The sequence below is a fragment of the Xyrauchen texanus genome, chromosome 15 (genome assembly GCF_025860055.1).
Source record: "Xyrauchen texanus isolate HMW12.3.18 chromosome 15, RBS_HiC_50CHRs, whole genome shotgun sequence".
Classification (NCBI taxonomy): domain Eukaryota; kingdom Metazoa; phylum Chordata; class Actinopteri; order Cypriniformes; family Catostomidae; genus Xyrauchen; species Xyrauchen texanus.
Window position 1 is genome coordinate 20,027,595 of NC_068290.1, and position 27,713 is coordinate 20,055,307.

At 41.9% G+C, this 27,713-nt stretch overlaps 1 protein-coding gene across 4 annotated transcripts; it reads left to right on the plus strand.

Moving 5' to 3' along the window:
- Positions 1–1,385: 1,385 nt before the first annotated feature.
- Positions 1,386–24,211, plus strand: steap4 (STEAP family member 4). 4 transcript variants are annotated; one of them, XM_052144150.1, is made up of 5 exons: positions 1,386–1,509; positions 15,450–15,907; positions 17,536–18,063; positions 22,309–22,473; positions 22,731–24,211. In XM_052144150.1, exons 2-5 carry the CDS (start codon positions 15,452–15,454, stop codon positions 23,004–23,006), a joined length of 1,425 nt encoding a protein of 474 aa, XP_052000110.1. In that variant the 5' UTR covers positions 1,386–1,509; positions 15,450–15,451; the 3' UTR covers positions 23,007–24,211. The 4 variants fall into 4 exon arrangements, with proteins under 4 accessions (XP_052000110.1, XP_052000111.1, XP_052000112.1 ...); XM_052144151.1 differs by lacking the exon at positions 1,386–1,509 and adding an exon at positions 1,516–1,747; XM_052144152.1 differs by lacking the exon at positions 1,386–1,509 and adding an exon at positions 14,591–14,756.
- The last annotated feature ends 3,502 nt before the right edge of the window (positions 24,212–27,713 follow it).

The following is a 27,713-nucleotide window of genomic DNA, read 5'->3' on the forward strand; positions in this document are numbered from 1 at the left end:
TTGTCCTTTCAATTTAGTTAACTTTGATCTAAAATGATCTGTATCTAAATAAATAATATATACAGAGATTTATTTTTTGACTCTATCTGCCGACTATCTGCTGGTTTGGGAAAATAATGAGTCAACTCAGTAGTAGTTAGCACTCACTGAGAAGTTACATCTCATGACTCTCTTGACTGCAAATGCTTCATCCAATAACATTGGTGATGCCCACTGCTCATATTAGGGCCATTTAATACAGACATGATTGTTAATTCGAGTAAAACATGGGGCAGTTCTTCGCACTGCTTGTCCACCAAAAACCCTGATGCTTCCGCGTGTTATCATTTAAAAAAAAAATAAGATGTATCATAAAAATTTATTTAGTACTACCTTGAAGAAGCCATTTGACAACAGATACTCACAGACTGTATATTCTACCAGGCAAAATTGTAACAAAATTTAAACATATTATCTGGTTCAAAAGTTTCTATTCCCTTGGTTCTAAAAGGATTAGTTCACCCAAAAATTTAAATTCAGTCATTATTAACTCGTGTTGTTATAACTCCATATGATTTTCTTTAATTTCTTAAAACAAAGGGAGAAATTATGAAGAAAAAAAATTCAATGTCACAAAATGGCAGTTAATGGTGACCACTTCGTCAAGTTTCAAAAGAAAACAAAAGTATAATTCAGAAGTCTGACAAATTATTGTATGCGACTCATGTCTTGTTCTGAAGGAAAACGATAAGGTTTGGTGAGAAACAAACTGAAATCTGATGTATTATTAAGTGAAACACTTCACCGACCATTGATCTCCTGTGAGCTCCACAGATCTCCATACTGACACATAGCGGCATGGAGGCTGCATCATGTCAAAGTAATCGTTTTTATTTACCGATAATAGGGGGAGTGCTAAGATAAGAAGTATTCTGCTGGTCATGTGATCTCAACATGGCCTGCCTCCATAAGGAAGCCCAGCTCCATTTAAAACAAAACATTTGTGTCTTACAATACTGGATCTTATATGGGTTTACATGATTTAAACATATTTTTCAAAGTACTATTAATTACTTTAGGGATTCAACTTTTTAAAGAAGAAAAAATTACAGAGTGTGCTTTTAAAAATACCTCTTTCTACACTGTTACTAAATGTACTAACAAAACAAATAAGAAATAAAATGTTACCCTTTTTAATTTGTGTTAACATTGATAGATTAAAAATGGTACAGTGTTTGTTTTGAAATACTTGGCAAGACTGCCACAGTTATTCCACTGTTGTGCAATGAATTTCCAAGAAGGACTTGGCCAAAATGTTCCTTTCAACAGACATTTGTGGAGTTTCCCACATTTTACAATCTGTTTTCAACCTCCCTCTTCTCAAATCTAAACCCCTATTGAGCTGTGGGCAGGACTAAATAAATACCTCTTGCACATGTGTGCATTCACACACACTCATTCATGTTGGAAACTGATACACAGAAACACCAGTGGATGAAAGAGAAATTGCATCAGAACTAAAGGAGAAGAGTAAGTACTGGTTTTAAAGATCACACTGCATTGCTAAACTGCTGTTGTGGAAATAATCACAGTTTTTGACATAGAAAACTTGAAAATTCTGAAATAAAATCACATTCGAAGAGAGACATTTTTACTGTTAAGAGGATCCGATTCTTCAAAAGGAGATCTGTGGATTTTACCGAGGACTTGTGCACACATTAACAATAAACTAAACATTCCTGAAAACAAATTCATTGCAGCTGTACCTGTGAGTATTCTATTAATCTTAAACAGATTTCAAAATGCCTTTGATACATTACAAACATTCTGATACTGGATTATTTTGACAATGTTTTAGGTCTTTTCTTGCTCTCAGTGTTTTCTTTTTTATTATTATTATTTATTTACTTATTTGCAATATATCAATCTATGCACTTTTAGAGTGAAACTTAAACCATGAATTAAATGGTGCAGCCAAATCTACTGTGTGAAGACCATAATTAAATTTGATTACACCATCACCTCCTGTGATGGCCCAAAAAACAAGCATTTAAATCACTGAAGCAGAAATGTAATCATCTACAGCCACAGAGCTCGTACCGAATCTGGAAACAAGACAAAAACAAAGTGTATGTGCCTCACCCTTTACCTAGTGTGGAAATGAAATCCATGTTTATCAAGCTGTCAAAGAGTAACACCACCACACTTAATTCTCATTCTTCTTATGTACTGTATATGTCCCATAATTTTTGTGCCAATCCCATTGCAAGTAATTCCCCTCAACGTGTTTAATCCTTATATACATTACAGATTTTATGCACTGTTTAGCAAGAGAGGATAAAGAATGCAGAACAGATTGACATTTGGATGATGTTATGTTTTGTACATAATGAACCATACAAATCCCAGATTGCAAAACAGGAGAGAGAGTGGGAAAACCCCAAGGGCAGAGAGAGGCCAAAGAGGTTTGGGGTAAAGGGACATGACCTTAAAAAATCCAGTTTTGAATTCTACATGAATCTGTGTGTTTGTATTTGGGGGCTTGGTTTACATTGTGGGACCAAATGTCCTCACAATGATAGTAAAACCTGGCAGCATTTCATCATAATTGTTCTCTTTAGGGTCACGACAACATCTCATGCTCTGGATGCCCAAATCTTTGCTTTATTGTTGAAACTGTCCCTGCTTGTGCTCCGAGGAACAGCATATCCTTTATCACTTGATATTGAAATGTTATTGATATTGTGATTGTTGTTGTGTGTTTTGTTGCAGTGTAAATCATATAAAAGTGCCTTTTACTTAAAAGCATATTTTTCAAGATGGCGTTTTGCAAATGTTTTCCACCTTGTGAGCGTCATATCCCTCTGTCTGATGGGCATGAGCCCTGCGTTATATGCCTAGTCCAAGCCTATGCAGAAGCATCGCTTGATGAGACTGATTGTGTTAATTGTGAATGCATGAAAAACCCTAAAGAAAAACCTTCTCTCACGGCTCAGCCTCTTTCTGAAGGACAATGCAGTTAACACTCTCTCCCACCATACTCCTGCAGATCCCGAGGGACCGCATGAGGGATGCGTGTGAGGAATGGAAGTCAAGCGCTGAGAGATTGCAAAAGAATTGGCACTGGCGCAAGCCTTGCGTACCTCACAGTCTCCGTTACAGTAGTCTTTGCTCGTTGAATTTGCCTGTGACGATCTACGCCCCACAATCGGCTTGCACAGTGCAATCATGTTTGACAGTTGTGATGAAGACGCATCCGCTATATCACTCGCAGTGACTGAAGGTGAGGCCTGGGGCCGGTGGTATAAACATAGACATTAACTTAAGACGTTGTCTAACAACAGGGGCAGTGGTGGCTCAGCGGTTAAGGCTCTGGGTTACTGATCAGAAGGTTGTGGGTTCAAGCCCCAACACCACCAAGACATCACTGTTGGGCCCTTGAGCAAGGCCCTTGAACCTATCTGCTCCAGGGGCGCCGTATCATGGCTGACCCTGCACTCTGACCCCAGCTTAGCTGGGATATGTGAAAAATAAATAATTTCACCATGTATATGCAGAAATGTATGTATAATGTGTGACAATTGGTCAAATTAAATTAAATTAATTAACAATTTTCTGACTAGCTATAGATTCCATAGAAAACCTTTTGCATAAAACAAGCTAACAGTTGTCTTTAGTAAGACAGTCTAATTGCCATTGCATTTTGGGAAAAGTAAGACACAAAACATCTTAAATAAAATCTCAACACAGTTTTCCTTTGCTGGAAAATATTTGCGTATTAGAAGAATGCAGTGCTTCAAAATCGATTGTAATGAACACATTAAGTGATTTTAAGTTTTGTTGCAGTTGTAGAAGTCAAATGTTCTTCAAAGTCTCAATTCAAGCCCCTTCTATCCCACAAGCTCAGCTGACAGTTCATTTCATGGCAACATGGAATGTTAACAAAAGTTAGCCTATGGGTCTGCAGTCTTACATTTTAGTCTTAAATTAGACCGATCTAAGTTTTCATGCAACTGACTTGTAAGACTAGTCTAAAACAGTTTTATGCAACCGGCCCCTGGTCTCTCTCTGCTGATGAGTTTATTGGTATTTCTGGTAGTTTTACTTGTTGTCCCTCTCGTCGACTGTCGGGATTGAGAAGATGTTCGCAACACTGTTACAGTTTGTTCTGTTGTTGGCTCTGTGCAGAAAGTTTGTGACGTTCCAATAGAGCTGTCAGACCTCGTTGCTGCTGCTCAATACACATGAATAAGCTGAAAAGTTATTTTCCAGTTTCCAATGTGAACTCAGATTTTCCCCACAACTGCTTCCTGAAAATGGGAGGCGTTCAGACCTCGGTGGATACAGGCGAGCCCCTGTATACTCTGGCTCGCAACGCAGAGGCATGGCGGGCCATCCAGGCTTTGCCAGTTGGATACTGTGCACAGTCTAACAAGGCTACATCATGTATTTCAGTTCATTTTGTTGTGTCCTCTACCATGACGATGTGGGATGCGTCTATATTGCACACAGAGGTAAGAAGTCTCCTCGCCAAGGATGCAATATAGACAGTACAGATGTGCAAAGCACAGAAACTTTTACAGCCTGTACTTTTCTGGTCGCCAAGAAGGATGGTGTTTGAAGGAAGGCCCATTCTGGACTTAAGACACTTGAACCAGACTCTCGCTAGGTCTCCGTTCAATATGGTCACTCAGAGACAGATCTTGTCTCATGTTCATTCTCTGGACCGGTTTGTGTCGATCGACCTCGTCACAGACCTTTCTTGAGATTTGACTTTGAGGGACAGTGTACCACTTCAAAGTCCTGTGCTTTAGCTTGTCCCTAGCTCCTTGCAAGTTATTGAAATGTGTCAATGCAGCGCTCGCTCCGTTGAAACTGAGCGATGTCCCCTTTTTAATTACCTTCATGACTGGTTGCTTTTAGCATAGTCAGAGGTGCAAGCATGTGAGCACAGGGACCTGTTGCTCGCACATTTGGAGCATCTGGGTCAATTGGGTAAAGAGTTTGTTGGTACCCAATCAATCCATTTTCTTCTTGGGGATGGAACTCAACTTGGTGACAATTTTGGCACTCGACCTTTGAATGCACTCAATCTATTCTCCAATATTTTTGGGTCAATCCTGCAGGGCTGTGGAATTTTGTGCGGATCTGCTCTTCCCTCAGGGAATCAGCCAGGGGAGTAAAGACTTCACCCTCAGATGGTTCTAAGGATTTGGGTGGTAATCGAGGAAGTTGAGGTGGACCTGGAGACCACGCACTGTTGCCTCTGGTACTTCATGACTCAATAATGGCTCAAAAATCGGCACTGAAATGCAAGTATGTGTTCCCTCCCCTTCATTTGAGTTGTGTAAAATCCAGGAGGACAGCGAAATCTTGCTGTTGGTTGCCCTCTCTTTCTTACTCACTTACACACACATGTGTGTGTGTGTGTGCGCAGGACTTTCAGCATGTCATTTTTTTTTTTTTTTTTTTTTTTTTACCTGTGCACTTGTAGCACTTTGAGATATGTTCCTTCATGTGTAAAGTGCATTACAAATAAAATTTATTATTATTATTATTATTATTATTATTTGCACATATTTGCCAATTTGTGGAATTTAATAATCATTGAAGCACAACAACAAAAGTATCACCCACAAGTGCTACAAGGGCTCGAAACTCGAATACCAGTGTCCAGCGGAGCGGTTGGCCTACTGCAGTCAGCAGCATCTAAACAGTTTTTAGAAACTTGTCAGTTAGACAACTGTGGATGTGTCAAACGGTGTGTCCTGAAAATGACCAAAATTCTGCTTTTCTCAATATCTTGGTTCCCCTTCTGTCGCTCTCTCCACATTGTGTCGGAGAAGCGACACTAGTGGTCTCTCTTGAGCGCCGATATTCACCTCTGACCTATTGAAAAGGGCCAATGGGAGTTGGCAGTCAGTATTTGCATACCCCGCCCCCGGACATACGGGTATTTAAGCGGGGCAAATACGGAAGTTTAGTCAGAAAAATTTCTTCGGAGCCGATGGTCTGTCTGCAGTTTGCTGCGAGTTACACACCACTCAAACGTTCCTGTTTTCCTCTGACGATCTGCATGCTGTTGGATCTTGACGGCACACAACAGCGGCTTTCTCCTTCTCATTGCACGGAGTGCATTGTTGCCCCTGAGCGCTTCGACAGCGCAGACACATATACACACACACACACTGTGTATTAAAAGAGTTTTTACTAAAAGAGTAATTTCCTCTAAAAGAGCAAACACAGCGGCGTTGAACGTCCTTTTAAGGACGCGTCTTTTTCAAGATACCTTTCCGCCCCTGTGTCGTTCCTGGATGCGGTAGAGTGCTCTCCGCTTCAGCCGGCCACAGGCGCTGTCTCGTGTGTTTGGGCCGCGATCACACCGAGGCGGAGTTTGTGGATGGTTCATGTTCTCACTGCGAGAACATGACCATGACCACGTTGCGGTCGCGGCTTGCTTTCAACAGAAAGCAAGCCACCCCAGCTGCACCCCCGCATTGCTCCTTCTTCCCACGGGATTGAGGACGGTGTGGTTGGCGCTGGGGGCGATTTGGGGGCGGCAGCGGGTGCAGTTTCGCTGGGTAACCCCCCTTGAACCTCCCGTTCCCCGACACGCTCGCTGGTCTCCGTCCATGCTCGCGGCGATAGCAGCTCGCCTCACGGCCTGGCTGTCTATCCTCCCGAGTCCGAAGCAGATGAGCTCACCGCTGCATCGGAGAGTGCGGTGTCTGATGCCAAGGACTCCCCTGGACTGCCGCCTTCGGGCCAGCAGGCCCAGGCTGAGGCCGACGCTCAGATGTCCGACAAGCTTGCCCGGGCCGCCTTGAGCGTGGGGTTGGATTGGAACCCTCCATCCTCCCCACAGCCTTCTCGGTTGGATGATTGGTTCCTGGGGGCAGCGCGCCGTTCACGGCCTCGCATCCCCCCGGTCCCTTTCTTCCCGGAGGTGCATGATGAGCTGACGTCTACGTGGAGAGCTCCGCTCTCTGCTCGTCTAGGTGCCACCCGCTCCACTCTCTCCACCCTCGACGGCGGAGAGCGCCATGGGTACGACGCGATTCCCCAGGTCGATAGGGCAGTTGCGCACCATCTATGCCCCGGTAGCCCTACCTCCTGGCGGGGTCGCCCCGTACTCCCATCCAAGCCCTGTAGGACAACATCCTCGCTCAACGCGAAGGCCTACACTACGGCTGGACGCGCTATCTCCGCCCTGCATGCGATGGCCTGCAAGTCCATCAGGCCAAAGCTCTCAGAAACATGCACGAGGGTGGACCTGATCCTGATGTGCTGCAGGAACTGCGCTCAGCGACCGACCTCGCCCTGAGAGCGACGAAGGCCACAGTGCAGGCACTCGGACAGACGATGGCCACCCTAGTGGTCCAGGAACGCCATCTTTAGCTCAACATGGTCGAGATGCGTGAGGCTGACAAGAACCGCTACCTGGACGCACCTGTCTCCCAGATTGGCCTTTTCGGTGACACCGTCGAGGACTTTGCCCAACAGTTCTCCGCGGTGAAGAAGCAGATGGAGGCCATTTCGCACATCATGCCCCGCCGCAGACCTGCCGCTATGGGCCCTGCCCCGTCTGCCCGCCGAGGGCGTCCCCCTGCGAGGAAACCAGCTCCTGCTCCACCTCAACCCGGGCCAGCTCTCAGCCCCAGCGTCGAGCACTCCGCAGGCGGCGCGACGCCCCTGTCTCACTGAACCCCCTCCAGGACCCGGAAGGCTCCCAAGCATTCCTGAGACAGCCGACCCAGAGCCGAAGACGTTAGCTCCGAGGTGGTAAGACCGCTCCGTCCCCCAGTGGAGGGCCGGGAGGAGAATCCTTTGTTTTTTCATTTGCCACACCCCTGACGGGGCTGTGGTACCCACATTCTCAATAAAAGAGCTATTTCCTTTGCCTCTGGGTCACCTGGCCCGCAAATGCCGTTTTCACGGCAATGTGCTTTCAGATCACAACAGTCCGGTACACGGACGCGGTGATCCCGCCTTCCGCCTGCCCACGACTGTCCCCGGCCGCCGGTTCAGATGAGTCCAGAGGACGCCAACATCAGACCTCCTCCTCAGTCAAGAACACGCCCCTGCGGGCGCTGAGCAAGGTAAGTGCTTTGAGTCTATTCTCAGCACCTCAGCCTCAGGCCGCAACGAAGCCGCCCGACGCTGCATTACCTGTTCCGCCCGCTGCGAGGCCCCGCCCGGTACGTCCAAAATACTCGTCCCTTTGGTGCCCCTAGTGCAGAGCTGGGAAGCGTAGCTTTCGCTTCCCAACGCATCACGCTGGCTGCACGGACCATTCGACTTCGGTTACGCAATTCAGTTTGCCCGGCTCCGCCCCCTTCAGGAGCGTCCGCTTTCCGCAGTACACGGCGAGCATGCCAGTTCCCTGCGCACGGAAATTGCGACCCTCTTAGCCAAGGGCGCGGTAGAGCCCGTCCCTCCAACCGAAATGAGGAAGGGTTTCTACAGCCCTTACTTCATTGTACCCAAGAAAGGCGGCGGCTTACGACCAATCCTGGACTTGTGAGTTTTCAATCGAGCCTTGTTAAAACTCCCGTTCAAAATGCTCACGCAGAGAAATATTCTGTCTGGCGTTCACCAACTAGATTGTTTCGCAGCGGTAGACCTGAAGGACGCGTACTTCCACGTCTCAATTCTGCCACGACACCGACCATTCTTACGGTTCGCATTCGACGGCCAGGCATTTCAGTACAAAGTCCTCCAGCGACTCAAGTCGCTGCGTGCCACTCACATCCCCGGCAAGCTCAATGTCGTAGCGGACGCGCTATCACGACAACGACTGCCCGGCGGGGAGTGGAGGCTTCACCCCCAGTCGGTCCAGCTGATTTGGGAACGGTTTGGCAAGGCCCAGTTAGACCTGTTCGCCGCCCAGGAAACCTCCCACTGCCCGCTCTGGTACGCCCTAACAGAGGCTCCCCTCGGGACAGACGCGCTGCACACAGCTGGCCCTCGGGGCTGCACAAGTACGCATTTCCCCTAGTGAGCCTTCTTGCACCGGTGCTGTGCAAGGTCAGGGAGGACAAGGAGCAAGTCACGTTGGTGGCCCCCTACTGGCCCACTCGGACTTGGTTCTCAGAACTCAGGCTCCTCGCGACAGCTCCTCCCTGGCGGATTCCCCTGAGAAAGGACCTCCTCTCTCAGGGACGGGGCACGCTCTGGCACCCGCGCCCAGACCTCTGGAACCTCCACGTCTGGTCCCTGGACGGGATGCCGGAAGAGCTAGCCGGCTTACCGGCGACCGTTGTAAAACAATCAACCAAGCCAGAGCCCCCTCTACCAGGCACCTTTACACCCTAAAGTGGCGCTTCTTCGCAGATTGGTGTTCTTCCGAGCCGAAGACCCCGCAGAGATGCGCGATTAGGTCAGTGCTTCTGTTCCTACAGGAGAGGCTGGACAGGAGGCTGTCCCCGTCCACCCTCAAGGTGTATGTTGCCGCTATCGCCGCCCACCACGATCCTGAAGATGGCAAGTCTTTGGGTAAGCACGACCTGATCCTCAGGTTCCTGAGAGACGCCCGGAGGTTGAGTCCCTCCTGGCCAGGCCTAGTTCCCTCCTGGGATCTCTCGTTAGTCTTGGCAGGACTCCAGAGACCTCCCTTCGAGCCGCTCGAATCAGTTGGACTCAGGGCCCTCTCTCTTAAGACGGCCCTGCTGATCGCGCTCACCTCCATCAAGAGGGTCGGGGACCTGCAAGCGTTCTCTGTCAACGACACTTGCCTGGAGTTCGGTCCGGCAGATACGTCTGTGATCCTAAGACCGCGACCGGGCTATGTGCCCAAGGTTCCTACCACACCATTCCGAGATCAGGTAGTGAACCTGCAAGCGCTGCCCCGGGAGGAGGCAGACCCAGCCCTTTCGTTGCTGTGTCCAGTGCGCGTCCTGTGCATTTACCTGGACTGCACACAGAGCACCAGACGTTCTGAGCAGCTCTTTGTCTGATTTGGGGGACGGCAGAAAGGGAATGCTGTCTCCAAACAGAGGCTCGCCCACTGGGTTGTCGACGCCATCACACTGGCTTATCACACCCAGGCCGTGCCCCTACCCTTGCGGGTCCGAGCTCACTCAACAAGGGGTGTTGCGTCCTCGTGGGCACTGGCCAAGGGCACCTCCCTAGCAGACATCTGTAGAGCCGCAGGTTGGGCAACACCCAACACCTTCGCGAGGTTTTACAACCTCCGCGTTGAGTCGGTTGCGTCTCGTGTTTTGTCAGGTCCGAGCCGTAGAACTCGGTAACACGTAGACCGACCGGCCGGGTGGATCGCTTGCGCTCAGCGCCCTTTTCCTGGCGTCAAGGTAAAGTAGTGCGCCTTCTTACCAGGGCGCCCCACTCCGAGTCGGGCCCCTGGTCGATTCCTCCCCAGCCCTCCGGGTCCGCGGTTCAGCGGAGGAACTCGCCGACCCAAGCCACTCGCGGGTACCCTGATGGCTACCTTGTACTGGTATAGGTGCTCCACAGGTAAGGCCTCCTGCTCGGACTCCCCTGTGTGTAATTCCACGGTTCTGTCCCTTACTGAGCGGACCCCGTGTCTCCCTTAGGCAGTTACAGCTGCCTCGGTCGCCGTGCTGTAGCAACTCCCCCCTTTCGAGGCTGGATCTACCACCGCACCATACTTTCCACACGAGCCCTAAGACGGCCGTGTGACGTGTCTACCACTTTTCCTCTCCAAGAAAAATGGCAGGTGTGGTCTCTGCAGGGTCTGGGTAAGACCCCCTTCCCTATATGCGTGTAAGGGCCCGGCCGTGATTGCTCTATGCGAGAAACATAGAGAGAAAAGAGGCCCAGCCAGGCTGGCCCGTTCCCATGTTGGCAAACATCACCTTGTTCCCCTCCCAGGGTAACTAGAAGGACTCCGATGTTCTTATGGGGCATTGGGGAAGGGTACGTGCAGCCAGGTACAGACGATGTGCGGCACTGGATGAAATCCCTGCCCGCCTCTGTATCGGCGGTTCACGTACATGGTTCAGCACATGGCAAGATTGGAATGGGTCCCCTAGTGTCGCTTCTCCGACACAACGTGGAGAGAGCGACAGAAGGGGAACGTTTGGTTACGTATGTAACCTCCGTTCCCCGAGGGAGGAACGACACGTTGTGTCTTTCCTCCGCCATGTCACTGAACCGAGCCACTGTTGTGGCCGGACCATTCGGCTCCTCAGAAAAATCCTGACTAAACTTCCGTATTTGCCCCGCTTAAATACCCGTATGTCCGGGGGCGGGGTATGCAAATACTGACTGCCAACTCCCATTGGCTCTTTTCAATAGGTCAGAGGTGAATATCCGCGCTCAAGAGAGACCCCTAGTGTCGCTTCTCCGACACAACGTGTCGTTCCCTCCCTCGGGGAACGGAGGTTACATACGTAACCAAATGTTTTTAATGTATTTATTGTATGAAAAGAGTAGTATGTGTCATCTTTTTAAAAAAAAAAATTTCCACCAAAACAGCATTAATTGTTTTTCAGAATAATTATTTTCCATTTTCCCAGGCAGTGTTGTCCTTCATTCACAACCTAATGGAAATACCTAAAAAAAAATATATATATATATATATATCTATACAGGCCTTTAGGTTAATTATTGTAATATATTATTTAAAAAAAAAAATAAAAAAAATAAAAATATATATATATATATATATATATATATTATATACTGGAGGACAAAAGTTTGGAATAAAGTACAGATTTTGCTCATATGGAAAGAAATTTGTACTTTTATTCACCAAAGTGGAAATCAACTGATCCCAATGTATAGTTAGGACATTAATAATGTGAAGAATTACTATTACAATTTGAATAAATATTTCAGAACTTTTTTAACTATTTCAAAGGTTCTCCACATGCAGCAACGACAACTTTGCAGATCCTTGGCATTCTAGCTGTCAGTTTGTCCAGATACTTAAGTGGCATTTCACCCCACGCTTCCTGTAGCACTTGCCAGAGATGTCTTGTCGGACACTTCTAATGCACTTTACAGTCTAGCTGATCCCACAAAATCTCAATGGGGTTAAGATCCATAACACTCTTTTCCAATTATCTGTTTTCCAATGTCTGTGTTTCTTTGCCCAGTCTAACCTCTTCTTTTTGTTTTTCTGTTTCAAAAGTGGCTTTTACTTTGCAATTCTTCCCATATGGCCTGCACCACTGAGTCTTCTCTTTACTGTTGTACATGAAACTGGTGTTGAGTGGGTAGAATTCTATGAAGCTGTCAGCTGAGGACTAGTGAGGCATCTATTTCTCAAACGAGAGTCTCTATTGTACTTATCCTCTTGTTTAGTTGTACATCTGGCCTTCCGCATCTCTTTCTGTCCTTGTTAGAGCCAGTTGTTCTTTGTCTATGAAGACAGTACAACTTTGTATGAAATCAATAGTTTGTTTGGCAATTTCAAGCATTGTTTAGTCTTCCTTGCTCAAAACAATGATTGACTAATGAGTTTCTAGAGAAAGCTGTTTCTTTTTCTGCCATTTTTTACCAAATATTAGTGTTGGGTTCTAGAACACCTTTTTTTCTCCCCATTTCTCCCCAATTTGGCATGGCCAATTCCCAATGCGCTCTAGGTCCTCGTGGTGGCATAACGACTCACTTCAATCCCGGTGGTGGAGGACGAATCTCAGAATTTCAGTCTCCACATCTGAGACAGTCAATCCACACATTTTATTACGTGGCTTGTTGAGCGCGTTACAGCGGAGTGTTTGCACCTGTGGAGGCTCACGCTATTCTCCGCGGCATCCACACACAACTCACCATGCTCCCCACTGCGAGCGAGAACCACATTATAGCGACCACAAGGAGATTAACCTAACGTCTACCCACCCTAGCAACCGGGCCAATTGGTTGCTTAGGAAGCCTGACTGGAGTCACTGAGCACGCCCTGGATTTGAACTTGCGATTCCAGCTGTGGTAGTCAGCATCTTTACTTGCTGAGCTACACAGGCCCCCAAGTCTGAGTCTTTAAACAATCGAGTCAGAGTTGATTCTGATTCCAAAAGGAGTCCATAACAGGCCGAGTCGAGTCCGAATGAATCTGTTCATGACTCTGAATTCAAATTGTAACCGAAACATCAATATTTTAAGCTTATTTTAACTTTCACAACTAAGAAAACACAATTGTCAATATAAATGTAACAAAACACCTTTATATTTTGATTAGTTTCCTGCTGAACAAACTTCAAAGTGGTTTCCGAATGAAAGTAAAGGCTTCAGGTCCTTCAACAGACTTCATATTGCACTCTATTTTATTTCTACTTCATTTTCAATTTGTCCTTTCAATTTAGTTAACTTTGATCTAAAATGATCTGTATCTAAATAAATAATATATACAGAGATTTATTTTTTGACTCTATCTGCCGACTATCTGCTGGTTTGGGAAAATAATGAGTCAACTCAGTAGTAGTTAGCACTCACTGAGAAGTTACATCTCATGACTCTCTTGACTGCAAATGCTACATCCAGTAACACTGGTGATGCCCACTGCTCATATTAGGGCCATTTAATACAGACATGATTGTTAATTCGAGTAAAACATGGGGCAGTTCTTCGCACTGCTTGTCCACCAAAAACCCTGATGCTTCCGCGTGTTATCATTTTAAAAAAAATAAGATGTATCATAAAAATTTATTTAGTACTACCTTGAAGAAGCCATTTGACAACAGATACTCACAGACTGTATATTCTACTAGGCAAAATTGTAACAAAATTTAAACATATTATCTGGTTCAAAAGTTTCTATTCCCTTGGTTCTAAAAGGATTAGTTCACCCAAAAATTTAAATTCAGTCATTATTAACTCGTGTTGTTATAACTCCATATGATTTTTTTTAATTTCTTAAAACAAAGGGAGAAATTATGAAGAAAAAAAATTCAGTGTCACAAAATGGCAGTTAATGGTGACCACTTTGTCAAGCTTCAAAAGAAAACAAAAGTATAATTCAGAAGTCTGACAAATTATTGTATGCGACTCATGTCTTGTTCTGAAGGAAAACGATAAGGTTTGGTGAGAAACAAACTGAAATCTGATGTATTATTAAGTGAAACACTTCACCGACCATTGATCTCCTGTGATCTCCACAGATCTCCATACTGACACATAGCGGCATGGAGGCTGCATCATGTCAAAGTAATCGTTTTTATTTACCGATAATAGGGGGAGTGCTAAGATAAGAAGTATTCTGCTGGTCATGTGATCTCAACATGGCCTGCCTCCATAAGGAAGCCCAGCTCCATTTAAAACATAACATTTGTGTCTTACAATACTGGATCTTATATGGGTTTACATGATTTAAACATATTTTTCAAAGTACTATTAATTACTTTAGGGATTCAACTTTTTAATGAAGAAAAAATTACAGAGTGTGCTTTTAAAAATACCTCTTTCTACACTGTTACTAAATGTACTAACAAAACAAATAAGAAATAAAATGTTACCCTTTTTAATTTGTGTTAACATTGATAGATTAAAAATGGTACAGTGTTTGTTTTGAAATACTTGGCAAGACTGCCACAGTTATTCCACTGTTGTGCAATGAATTTCCAGGAAGGACTTGGCCAAAATGTTCCTTTCAACAGACATTTGTGGAGTTTCCCACATTTTACAATCTGTTTTCAACCTCCCTCTTCTCAAATCTAAACCGCTATTGAGCTGTGGGCAGGACTAAATAAATACCTCTTGCACATGTGTGCATTCACACACACTCATTCATGTTGGAAACTGATACACAGAAACACCAGTGGATGAACGAGAAATTGCATCAGAACTAAAGAAGAAGAGTAAGTACTGGTTTTAAAGATCACACTGCATTGCTAAACTGCTGTTGTGGAAATAATCACAGTTTTTGACATAGAAAACTTGAAAATTCTGAAATAAAATCACATTCGAAGAGAGACATTTTTACTGTTAAGAGGATCCGATTCTTCAAAAGGAGATCTGTGGATTTTACCGAGGACTTGTGCACACATTAACAATAAACTAAACATTCCTGAAAACAAATTCATTGCAGCTGTACCTGTGAGTATTCTATTAATCTTAAACAGATTTCAAAATGCCTTTGATACATTACAAACATTCTGATACTGGATTATTTTGACAATGTTTTAGGTCTTTTCTTGCCCTCAGTGTTTTCTTTTTTATTATTATTATTTATTTACTTATTTGCAATATATCAATCTATGCACTTTTAGAGTGAAACTTAAACCATGAATTAAATGGTGCAGCCAAATCTACTGTGTGAAGACCATAATTAAATTTGATTACACCATCACCTCCTGTGATGGCCCAAAAAACAAGCATTTAAATCACTGTAGCAGAAATGTAATAATCATCTACAGCCACAGAGCTCGTACCGAATCTGGAAACAAGACAAAAACAAAGTGTATGTGTTATGCACTTTGTATTAGTCATTACTTCATAGCTACATTTATTTCCCTAATGGTTTATGGTGTCTTCTCTCTTTTTATTTTTAGAAATGAAGTCAGACTCAATTGCAATGATGGACCATCCTGGAAAAATACAGAATAAACAAGATACAGTGTGTATATTTGGGACAGGTGACTTTGGACGCTCATTGGGGCTTTGTTTGCTTCAGTCGGGGTACAATGTTGTATATGGATCCCGAGACCCTAAAAACTCTTCATTGCTGCCCAAGGGATCAAAGGTCATGTCTCATGCTGCAGCAGCTCACGAGGCACATGTGATTTTCGTGGCTGTACAGAGGGAGCACTATGGATTTTTGAATTCCCTGGCTTCTGATCTTGAGGGAAAGGTGCTGGTAGACATCAGCAATAATGTCAAGAGGGGGTTGTACCCAGAATCTAATGCAGAGTACCTGAGCAGGCTGATTCCAGGGGCAACTGTGGTCAAAGCCTTCAACACCATCTCAGCCTGGGCACTGCAGTCTGGGGGACTAGATGCCAACAGACAGGTAAACACACACGTTTGTTTAGCTTTCTCTAAATTAGGAAATACTTAAGAATTTACTTTGTATTTACATAAAGTTAATTATAATTGCTATAAAATAACCCTAACCTAAACTTTAATCTTTCTATTAAGAGAATTTTTTTGTGTTTTAAGAATTGCAAAAATGTATTGTTTTTCCAAATGAGGACTTTCCTGAACAAAGGAAGGTTTTTTCAAATTTAGCTCACTTTTCTGAAACTTTTTGTCCCTGAACTGTAGCTGAGTACACACACACACACACACACACACACACACACACACACACACACACACACACACACACACACAAACACTTTAAACAGAACTCAAAACCAAATGCACACATAATCAATCAGTTGGTGAGACAGAATGCTAACAGATAGGTAAAAAGACATGCATGCAACATTTTTATTTAGGTATTCTGCAGTAAAATCCAAATTAAATATTTTATTTAAAAAAAAGGCTCCAAGAGCTGTAAATTAGTGAGAAAGAATAATTAAGCCAGAGAGAAACCAGGTAAATTCTCATGTATCAATCCTAAAATGTTGCATAATGTTGTGAATCATTCAAGCAGCCAGGGCAAAGAACAGAAATGAACAGAGAATTGTTTAAAATGTAATGAATCCAGTTAGTGTTAACAGGACTGCCTCCCATTACAGCCCTGAACAGACATATAGGCCTATGTGTTTGTATGATCTTGTGTATTTACACTACATAAAAAAAGAAGACAAATCAAACATGTCAAAAAGCATACCACAGTGCTCCATTTTTACTTAAATTCAACTGAAAGGCAGCTAAATGTAAGCTAACACACACAATTAAACAAAAAGGATAACATATAGCTCAACACGGTACAAAACAGGCATAAATATGCACATAAATGTGTTTACAGTAAATGTCTTTGTCCATGTCTTCCAGTATTCCATTAAAGCTATTGTCTGTGAAACTCTTCCTAAGTAGAGCCTTTTTGGAGGGAATCTCATAATCTCATCAGCAGGTGGTGGTTGAAAAACTGGCCAGATGGAATCTGAGCTCCTGCAAACTATTATTATTGCTGCATATGTTCTCTGTCACCTGTTTGTGCTTGTGTATAAATAAGTGCATCTGAATAAAAATGAATTGTCAAACGCAGCCAAGCAGTCTATTTGTTATTATTTCTTGTTTTGATTATAATTTTTTGTTTTTGTCTAAAGGCCAATTTTTTTTATGTTCAGGCTTATACAGCATATTGCTGTGAAGAAATGTTATTACCAGAGGATGTTTTACTGCATTTCAAATCATTTAAAGGAGTCTTTTATACTTTTGAATGTATTGTAGGTCAATAAAATATGGAAACTTGTTAGAATAAGCCTAAAAAAGAAGCTTAAATCAGCCATTTTCTGGCTGGTCTGGTTTACTGGTTTTAGGGGGTTTGGGGCACTTGGTAAACCAACTGAGGACCAGCTGAGTTAAAGCAGCATAAGGCTAAAGCTTTTTTTTTTTGGCCAAACAAACTACTTTATGGTAGCTTGTTGCAAGAGTAGTATTTGTTACTTCAACTGAATGTAACTCATTTTGTTTTCTATAATGACACCCTATGTTGCTTTCTGTCTTTTTTTTTGGTCATTTGTGTAGGTACTTATATGTGGAGACCGGGCAGATGCTAAACAGCTAGTGGTAGACATCGCTCAGAGTCTTGGTTTCACTGCCCTGGACAGAGGCTCCCTCAGAGCAGCTGCTGAGCTTGAAGACGTGCCTCTGCAACTCTTTCCTCTCTGGAGACTTCCTCTCTACATCGCCACTGGTCTATCCGCTTTTATCTTCTTCTATGTGCTCACAAGATCTGTTATCTATGAGCGTGTGACCAATGGAAAAGACATCGCTTTTCGCATCATGATCTCATTAGCCAATAAGGTCTTTCCCATTGTTTCCTTGGTGATGTTGTCCCTCTGTTACCTGCCGGGTGCATTGGCTGGATTGCTGCAGCTTTATAATGGCACAAAATACCGTCGCTTCCCTAACTGGCTGGATCGCTGGATGCTGTGCAGGAAGCAACTGGGACTGGTAGCTCTGGCCTTCGGTTTTCTGCATGTTCTCTACACCTTAGTTATTCCCATCAGATACTATGTGCGCTACAGGATAAATGCCTACGTTCTAACACTGGTGAGTTGTATTCTTTTAAATACCTAAGGCTGACTTATTCTAAAATTGGCCCCCAGTTTATTTACCATAAAGTAGCCCCTTAAGATTCCAATAGTCCTTACTACAGTATATTCCATTTGTATAAAATGATGCACCATACACTGTGCACTTACAGTACACTATGCACTAAGCCATCTAGTGTAGTGGTTCCCAAACTGGGTCCCGCCATAACTGGCTAGGGGTGCTGCAGAATCTCTGTTTAGTTCAATATTTGAATACCCACTGATTTTTAAAGTACCAGCAGTAGCGAGTGTTGACTCAATTCGGTACCCGCACACAGTTTGACTAGCCGGCTGTTTTCAAACACTCACATGCGTATGTCTGCGTGTGCTCTATAGAGTGCTCATTGTAAACAGACCTTATCAAAGTCTTTCTAGCTAGTCAGTCCACTGGTGGCCATCTTTGGAAAGCTCAAGGGAAGCGATTTCCAGTCATGAAAGTGCAGCTCCTATCAACTTGAATGGGGAAAGAGAAATCTAAATATAGTTGGTCTAGATTATGATTAAGAACACATTTCAAATCAGCAGTAAAATCTGACAAAACTGGTATCATAAATTGTGCTTCAGATTATGTTAAAAAACACAATTTTTCCAGCTTTTATAGTGAATGAGCATAGTACTCTCAAGTTAATTGACAGGTGATGTCTATATCTAAAAGGTGATTGGCTCTCGAATTAATTAATTAATTAATGTTACATTTAAATAGCTCTTTTCTGACACTACTCAAAGCGCTTTACATTGTGAACGGGGACTCTCCTCAACCACCACCAGTGTGCAGCATCCACCTGGATGATGCGATTGCATGCAATGTGTGCCAGTACTCTCACCACACACCAGCTATTGGTGGAGAGGAGAGAGTAGAGTGATATAGCCAATTTATAGATGGGGATTATTAGGAGGCCATCATTGACAAGGGCCTATGGGGGGAATTTGGCCAGGACACAAGCATAGGCGTAGGGTGAACGAACTGCAGAGTAAGGCTCTGAAATCTAAGTTTAACTCCTGGATTCAAGACAAAATGTTTTATTAAATGGCATCTACTACCACTCTATATAAAGATTTTTTTATTTTATTATTATTGTTGTTTACACAGATGCCAGTAGGCTACTCATAGTAATAATTATTTTAGCGACTCTGTATTAGGCTACAGCAAGTAAATATGCATGATTTATTTTATTGGCATAACAGTAAATTAAATACTATGTAGTAAGCACTCTTTGCTAACACAGAAAAATAAATAAATAAATAAAAACTGAACCATTTGGACCTGCATACGCTGTTAGAATGAATGAATGAATGTTACATTTATATAGCGCTTTTCTGACACTACACAAAGCACTTTACAACCACCAGTGTGCAGCATCCACCTTGATGATGCGACAGCAGCCATAGTGAGCCAGTATACTCACCACACACCAGCTATTGGTGGAGAGGAGAGAGTGGAGTGATTGAGCCAATTCATGAAAGGAAAAAAAAAAAGTGGTCCCGTACCTACAGTATAGGCTTATGACATGCAGTTGATTTAAAATTTTGGAAATTAAAATAAAATCCAGTGGAGAGAGTCTTCTTTACAAGCTCAATGAACGATGATGAAAATATTTTTAGTCTTCTCCATGCTTGACCATTTTGAGTTTGATTGGATGCTTAGGCTATTGATTTAAATGTGAATGGATTAGAGCTCTGCAACCCCACCCGGGCCCAACGGGACCCGAGAAACCGACAGGTTTCGGGCCGGGTTCGGGTCAGTTTTTCAAATAGGACTTTGGTTCGGGTTTGTATGAATGAAAAAATAAACAGGCTTACCAATCTTGTTTCACGCGCAAGCTCTCACTCACAGACACGCGCGAATGATCAAGATACGGGCCACACCGAACGTGTTTTTGCACACGTCTGTTCTTTTTGCACATTGTTTTTCTCTGTAAACACATGCTGGATGATAATCTTTGACATTTACGCCGCATCTCAATTTTCTCCATCGTCTCGCACAGGACCGGCACATTTTAAACACCATGTCAAGTAAAAAAAAATATATTTTCAAAATGCATGTTGAGACGAGCTCTGTTTCATTCTTTGTACTGAGTCAGATTGTTTTTAGAACAGTTGTCACAAAGTTTGTCAACAATCTGAACAAGTCTAGACTGCAAGGAGGGGATTGTTGCAGTGTTTCATATTATACCAGATTGTTCTGCACCAAGTGAAGTTTCAGCAAATAAACAGTAAGGCAGTTCTTTTTTCCCCTTCTGCTCTAGTGAACTAAGGGGCTGCTGTGCCTTATTAATACTGTGTATGTTAACTGTTTCAGTACTATTACAAATGTTGCCTATATGCTTACATAAAATACAGCCTATTGCAACAGTACTTGCTTGGAGAAGAAATTAGATAGTGAGCGATTTTGGGGTCGGGTTCGGGCTTAAAATCTAAAGGTATCGTTCAATTTACACCGTCTCAATCCCCAGTTGGCCTTGTTTGGTACACGGGTAATCGGCCGGCCAAAGGCCATTAACCATTGGCCCCGAGAAAGCCCTGAGGAGGCAGCATGAAGCCCCTGAAGTGACGGATGGTGGGAACACAATTGGCCCTGGCACATATTAGCACACCCTCATCAAAAATCAAAGATGGCACTGCTGTGAATAAGCTGGGTGCATGAACAGTCAAATGCGCTTCTTGGTCAAAAATGCCCCTCTTAACATGATATTAATGTAAACAAAACCCATAATGTATTACAAGAGTGTAAGTAGACAGGACAAAAGTCTTATATCTCAAAAATCCAATTTATGTGATGTGTAAATGCAGCCTAATAGACCTTAATATTAATCAAACAACAATATTGACAAGAAAAGGAGAAAAGCACACACTGTCCTTGGCTTAGCCAGATAACTTAAAATTGTAACGACATATCTGCTTCTCAGTTAAACTCTGATTGCATTGAATCAGTATTAATATACTGTATGTCTAATAATCACACAGTAAAATTTTTAATTATTATTATTTTATTTTATATTTTTATGCAACAGATAACTTTTTTAATGTTTAATTGCTGCTGTTACTGGAAAACCTAAAAGCCCTATTTAATCTGTTCTCTATTTTATTACTGCCTCTTGAATAATTTCTTTAGAAGCTGAAGCAATGGTTACATAAACACTTTTTTTTATTGATAATATTAATATTAAACTTTTTAAATAAAGGAGCATATTTTTTAATTTATTTCATTTTCAGTGGTTGGTGTGCCGTGGTGAAAAAACACTTTAAAGGGATGCCATAGTTTAAAAAAGTTTGGGAACCACTGATCTAGTGAAGAACAATGATACATCTTGCCAGATAATAAGCCTTGTTTAGCTGCTTAATGCAGCTGCAAGTGTTTGCAACAAAACTAAATTTCCCATCATTACATGTGGCCACACAAGAATTATATAATAGGTAGATAAAGCATTATTTTCACAAGTAATGCATGGCTTTGCTCTTTACTTTGTTGCATTGGTGCTAAAAAAAACTTCCTGCCTTCGCAAGTAAGTGAAAATAAGAGAAAGAAATATGAAATTGCAAAGGGGTCCGTTCATTCCAAGCACATCACATCGTATTTATGATTTCCGACCTCGTAAGTATGACTTCCTACGAGGACTTGAATGCACCTATAGTTCTCTCTGTTGCATTATAAGTATGAACACACTATTAACACTACACAATGGCATTGAAAAGAGCAGAAATATGCAATTTAAGACACATCTTCAAGGTGCTGTAAGCGATTGTCCTACTCCCCGAAGATAATTTATTTTGTTGTAAGATATCTCACCAGTCTTTTTGACAGCTCTATACTCTGTAAACAGCAAACAAAAATGTGCCTGTGGACCACAAACAATGACGCTTTTGAACTGTTAATAATTTTGCACATTCTCAAGTGTTGTAGTTGCAGTGAATTATTGAGACTTTCTGACATTTTTAAGCCATGCTGTTCAAACAGTTGTCAGTTGAGTACACTTTTTTTGCTGCTGTTGTTTTTAACAACTGTTTCTGCACAATTTCGGTCTCAATAATGCTCATTTGGTATCTTTGGAGTGCAGGGTTTTGGAAAGAGAGGGCGTGGCTAATCCAACGGCTCAGTGTCATGGAAGTAGAACAGCTAAAATCGCTTACAGCACCTTTAAGTCTAAGACAACTGACTAAAACAATAGTTGTTTACACTGGTTACTTAGTCAAATCTGTTTTCCAGGTTAAAGATAATAAAACCTACGAGTTTGACAACACAGCAGCCTGGCGTTATGACTCCTACTATTCCATGGGAATCCTTGGATTTAGCCTGTTTCTCCTGTTAGGAATTACATCCCTTCCATCTGTTAGCAACTCTCTGAATTGGAGGGAGTTCCGTTTTGTACAGGTAATTACATTCACAGTCTGTAAATCTATCGAATCCTAAGTGGCATTAGGATAGATATAACAAATTAATTTAGAAATAATATGACATTATACAATATACTGTATGTGGACTATGTTGGATACTTTCTGTATTGTTTTTTTTTTTTCATCTGTAGGTTTATAAACCTTAAACTTTTGATCATGAAAATGATCATGAAGTGATTATACACTGATAATGATGTTTGTTAAACTCTCTAAACATTCCTGTCCTCTATACAGTCTAAACTGGGCTACATCACATTGCTGCTCTGTACCGTGCACACATTCCTGTATGGCTGGGATAGATTTCTGAAGACTACATCATATAAATGGTGGATGCCTCCTGCGTACATGCTGTCTCTGGTGGTCCCATGTGTGGTTTTGATCCTGAAGTTAATCCTGATCACTCCATGTGTAGACCGCAAGGTCACCCGTATCCGTCAAGGCTGGGAGAGACAGAGCAAGATTTTAGTAAATTGCAGAGACACAAAGACCAGCCATCCACTCATAGCATAGTCCAAAACCAATAAAATTATCTTTCACCTTTATTAAAACTGAGTGTTGGACTTGCCCTAAACATTATTGCTCCTGAAATTGAGGCTGTCTTTGAATGTTGCCTGTTTAATGAAACAGTTCCCGATCATGGTTAAAAGTCCAGCTTTGGTCTATAGATATCTATACTGGTCCAGGCTAGTTTATGCTGGTTTGGTGCTTGTCCAGCTGGTGGATAAGGATATCCATGCTGTTCACTAGAAAGAAATCAGGCTTTATGGTGAAGTAGTTTGACTACGAGGCCTTTCACAATGCAAGCGTCCTTGCACTTAAAAATCTATACACAGCTATACACTTTTAAATTGAAAGTGTCCAAAAAATGCGGAATTCCTGCAAGAAAAACTGAAAACACAGCGAGACACTGTGCAAGGGTCGCTGTGTATCTAGCACATGTTTACATAGGAAAACAATTGAAAAACTGTGAGAACGGACACAAAAACACATTCGGTGTGAATGACCCCTCATGAAGTCTTCCCGGTTAAGCACACCTTTCTGGTGAACAGCAGTTTTAAATAACAGTTAACCAACCGTGGGACAGACAGTTTACACTTGGGCAATAAGTAAATGCATACATATTTTACGATCATAGTTTCACAGTGCTTTACAACATAACCAATCCATATCATCTGTGTTCATGTCAGAAATCTTCTATCTTTTTTAAAGAATACAAAGCTAGCAAAGGTGGACATTTTCGAGGTGCGCTTTTATTAAATTGTGCTTTTCTGTATTGTAAGTACTTTCACTTGTCTTTTTTACTACTTGCTCCTCTGAGCAATTTCACCTCAAGAGCCTCCCAGTGGGCTTTTCTCTTTAGATATTATTGATCTGAAACTTATCAGCAACTTCCTTCTTGATCTGTTTCTGGGTCTGGGCTTTCCTGTCTGCAGGAAGCTCATCTTTCTCTCTCTTGTGAAGTATAAAGGACCTGTCAATCACTTTGGCATTCAAGTACCTCCATTGGTGGATGGGCTTTTCTGTATAGTGCTTTTATGAAGAATTGCAGGTTGCAGAGTGTATCTCAAACCAAAATAGCAAAGCACATTTTGTGCCGGATGTTACTGTGCAATGCCTGTGTGTACACTATTGAGAAAACTTACAACTTTCCTTTTTCTAAACACAAAGCATTGTGAAATTGTTTTTTTTTTCTCTCAATAAAGACTGGATATTCAACAAAATTTTGAAGTTACTTTTGTGATATTATTTGACTTAATAACAAATGTATTTGAAGAAAGAGATACATTATTGATTTATTGTCATGGTAGTTTAATCTACTGTATGTTTTAATCTCGACTCAAAAAACATTTAATATATGTATCCATGCTCTGACATCTAAAACAGATTCAGTGTTTAATTATTAATGAAATTCCATTATCATTACCATATTAAATATCAGTTGAATAATTAATGCAAAAATCATTAACCCATCATGAGGGTCTTTATCAAACACTTTTTTTCAAGGTTATTGACCTAGAAGGATAACCATAAATAGATGTGCCAAAGATAATTTTGCTAATGCTCTTAATTCGATCTGTGTGGCTAATGTAAGATACAAACAACGTTCTTGTACTTTCAGTGCTGGGATTAACATAGGTATTTACGTAAATAAATATACATACAGTACATTTTGGGAAAAAATAAATATTACTTATATAAATTATTAGGAAACAGTTGGCCTGCACATTTTATATGACCATATTTTTGTGCCTGTCTCCAATGTATTCATAGACTGAACTGACTGAAGACTTGCTCTTTTTATATTCCTCTCTTAGTATATGTGGGTGTTACTAGTGGCAAATAAACTAAAGAGTTACCAGTGGCTATAAAAAGACAAATGAAAATACAAATAAAATTGTAAACACAAATATGCACAAACTCAAAAGATTATTAAATTAGCAGAGACTAGCACAAAAAGGTAATGTTTCACAAAAGGCCAAAAAACAACATGCAATCTCATGTTGTTGCAGTCACAACTGTTGAACAACTGTTGATTCCTTGCAGGGATGAAATTTATATTTTAGGCAATAATAATTGTGATTGCAATTAGTATTGTAGCAATAGGTAACAATCTTTGCAGGTTGTGTTTTTGATTTCATCTTCTTTTGAAAAGCTGATGTACCTGTATATGAGTGATGTTTGAAGTATTTGCTGTGTTTTTTACCTGTTCAATGCAAAATTCCCTACAGTTTATTGTGCTACCCACAGTGTGTATGGAAGTTAAACCATTTGGCCTGTTTGTACAAGTACAAACGGACCAAAGCCCAGGATTCCAAGTGAGATGAATGAGACCACACCACAGGCCATCTGCAGATCTAATGCAGAGGTTTTGTTCTCTTTAACACTCTTTAACAGTGAAAAAACATGTATTTTCATGATTATTCATTTGTTACATTTAACAACAATTATTGTAAGGCAGAATCATTTTATGCAATCAAAGCCTGGATTACTTTGATTCTTATGTTACCACTTAAAATATCTAAATGAACCCCTATACATGACGATATTAAACCCTATACATGTCTAAAAACTTTAATCATCTAAATTAATTCAAGAAATGTACCTGAGCAACCAGCCTTATATTTTCCTCATGTGTTTAGGGTATCTGGCATTGTCCTTGGCCAATGTCCTTGAAGTCCCCAAGATCATAGTGTGTCCCATTTGTCATTGTAGGTTTCAGAAGCATACTCACAACAACCTCACATTATAAAGTTGCAGGACTCCAGACAATGTACCAGAGGGAAGGCATCACCAAGAAGAGAACAGAAGCTCTACTGGCCATCACGATGTGATATGAGATGAGAAGCTTTTCCACCATCAGATCATTTTGTATAGTTCTGGGCCCACTGAAATAGTTACAGATTCTTTTTCCATTGTGGTGCTGCAAAATCAGTGACCAATGTGAGTTGCCACATCAGTACAGGCATTCCATTAAAATGGTTCTTTACCCTGTGTACGGTTAGCTATAGTAACTGTGCTGAACATTCAGGGCCGAGAACAGTTGTATCATACCAAATTGTGCTCAAGTGGAAATGCTACTCGAACCGTTAATTACTGTGCTCAGAACCTTTTGGCCTGATGGTGGAAAAGGGCTAAGAGTAAATTTACCATCAAACATTTTGATTTATTTTGAGTGGGGTCAACAGGGTGGCTGATTTTTTGTTTGCTACAGACACTTCCCTTTCATGCAAAATAATAGTCTTATTGAATTATTTAGTCTTGAGAAAAAGGCAAACGAGTGTCTCTTTGAATGAAACTGTGTGCCAAATAGAAGCCTTTTGGGACTGCGATCAAAGCAGCATACACACCAAGCACAGATGATGTGGCCTCACCACAGACATCTCTCCAATGATTTAAAATATTGTCATAGAGGGAAATGATGAAAGGCTGTTAGGGTTACAACTCAGAGGTGCCTCAGTACTGAAGATTCTGTATGTGTATGTGTATGTGTGTCTCTATTTCCTGTGTATATTTTCTAAAAAAATCAGCTCTCTGTAGCAGAATGGAGCTGACCCATTTCATAGATACTATAAAAACAACTAGAATACAGCATCCCCCAACAACTTTCCAGTTCACTCTCTATTGCACTTGCACACTCATCCATGTTACTACTTCACAGAAAATAGATGAGTCTAATATATTCTGGATTCCATGATGCAGACCTGTCTGTGTTTCTTGTGAAGGGTTCTCAAAACATTTTACCTCTTCATTTTAATGTTTCTTACTCTTTGCAGATTCACTGCAAGTCAAAATATTGCTTTTCTATGTTGAAAGATGTTATTTTGATTTGCTAATCAAACCTATCAGAAAATTGAGTTGAATTAAATAGGCCAGTGGAAAAATATAAAAGTGTTTTAACTGTTTTCATTTTGCCCAAATGATTGCATAGCTATGAGCAAAGAGCAGGGGTATACACATCAACTGGGACATCAGAATCCATTCTTGAGTTGCATTTAATCTTTTCCATTGCTTCTGAATAATGCACACACTCACATGCTTTTGATTATGTAATGGATGTCTATTCAAAAATCCTACTTTGGAATCTCCAACAAGTTTCTGCAAGCCATTTCTAAATGCCAGCATCTGTCTGCCTGACCACTGTGCATTCATGTGGTTGTGAGGGTGCAGTCTGTTTAACTGTAGGTTTGTTTACCTGTCTATTATCATCTGGTCCCACAAACTGCAGTGCCCAGGCTGAAATGGTGTTGAAGGATTTGACCACAGTTGCCCCTGGAAGCAACACTGGATTCTGGATCCATGCCCCTATTGAGACTCTGGAACCATAAACGACTCCATATACTGACTGAATTAAATGCAACCCAAGAGAGCAACAATAGTCCTCAGTCCCAAAGATACAAACTTTGTCCTTTTGACAAGGAACCTCTCACAGATCTACCTTTATTACAGACTCCATCTGCATCGCAATGGTCTGTAAAATATGTAAATAAATAAATACCAAAATAATTTAACAATTCAATAAAATGTAAATATATACATTTTTCTGAGATGCAATTATGCTCACTACAATTGTACAGAGTGGTTACCTTAGTTATTGTAGCCTTTCTGTCAGCTTGAACCAGTCCTGCCATTCTCTATTGCTCTCTCTTATCAACGAGGTGTTTCTGTTCGCAGAACTGCGACTCACAGGATGTTTTTTTTTTCATGTTCCTGCGTCAA

Bases quoted from the DNA above. Each gene is read 5' to 3' on its own strand.
- steap4 (XM_052144150.1), top strand. From the start codon at position 15,452: ATGAAGTCAGACTCAATTGCAATGATGGACCATCCTGGAAAAATACAG. The intron at 18,064-22,308 runs GTGAGTTGTATT...TCTGTTTTCCAG, and splicing joins ATGCCTACGTTCTAACACTG to GTTAAAGATAATAAAACCTA. The intron at 22,474-22,730 runs GTAATTACATTC...TCCTCTATACAG, and splicing joins GGGAGTTCCGTTTTGTACAG to TCTAAACTGGGCTACATCAC.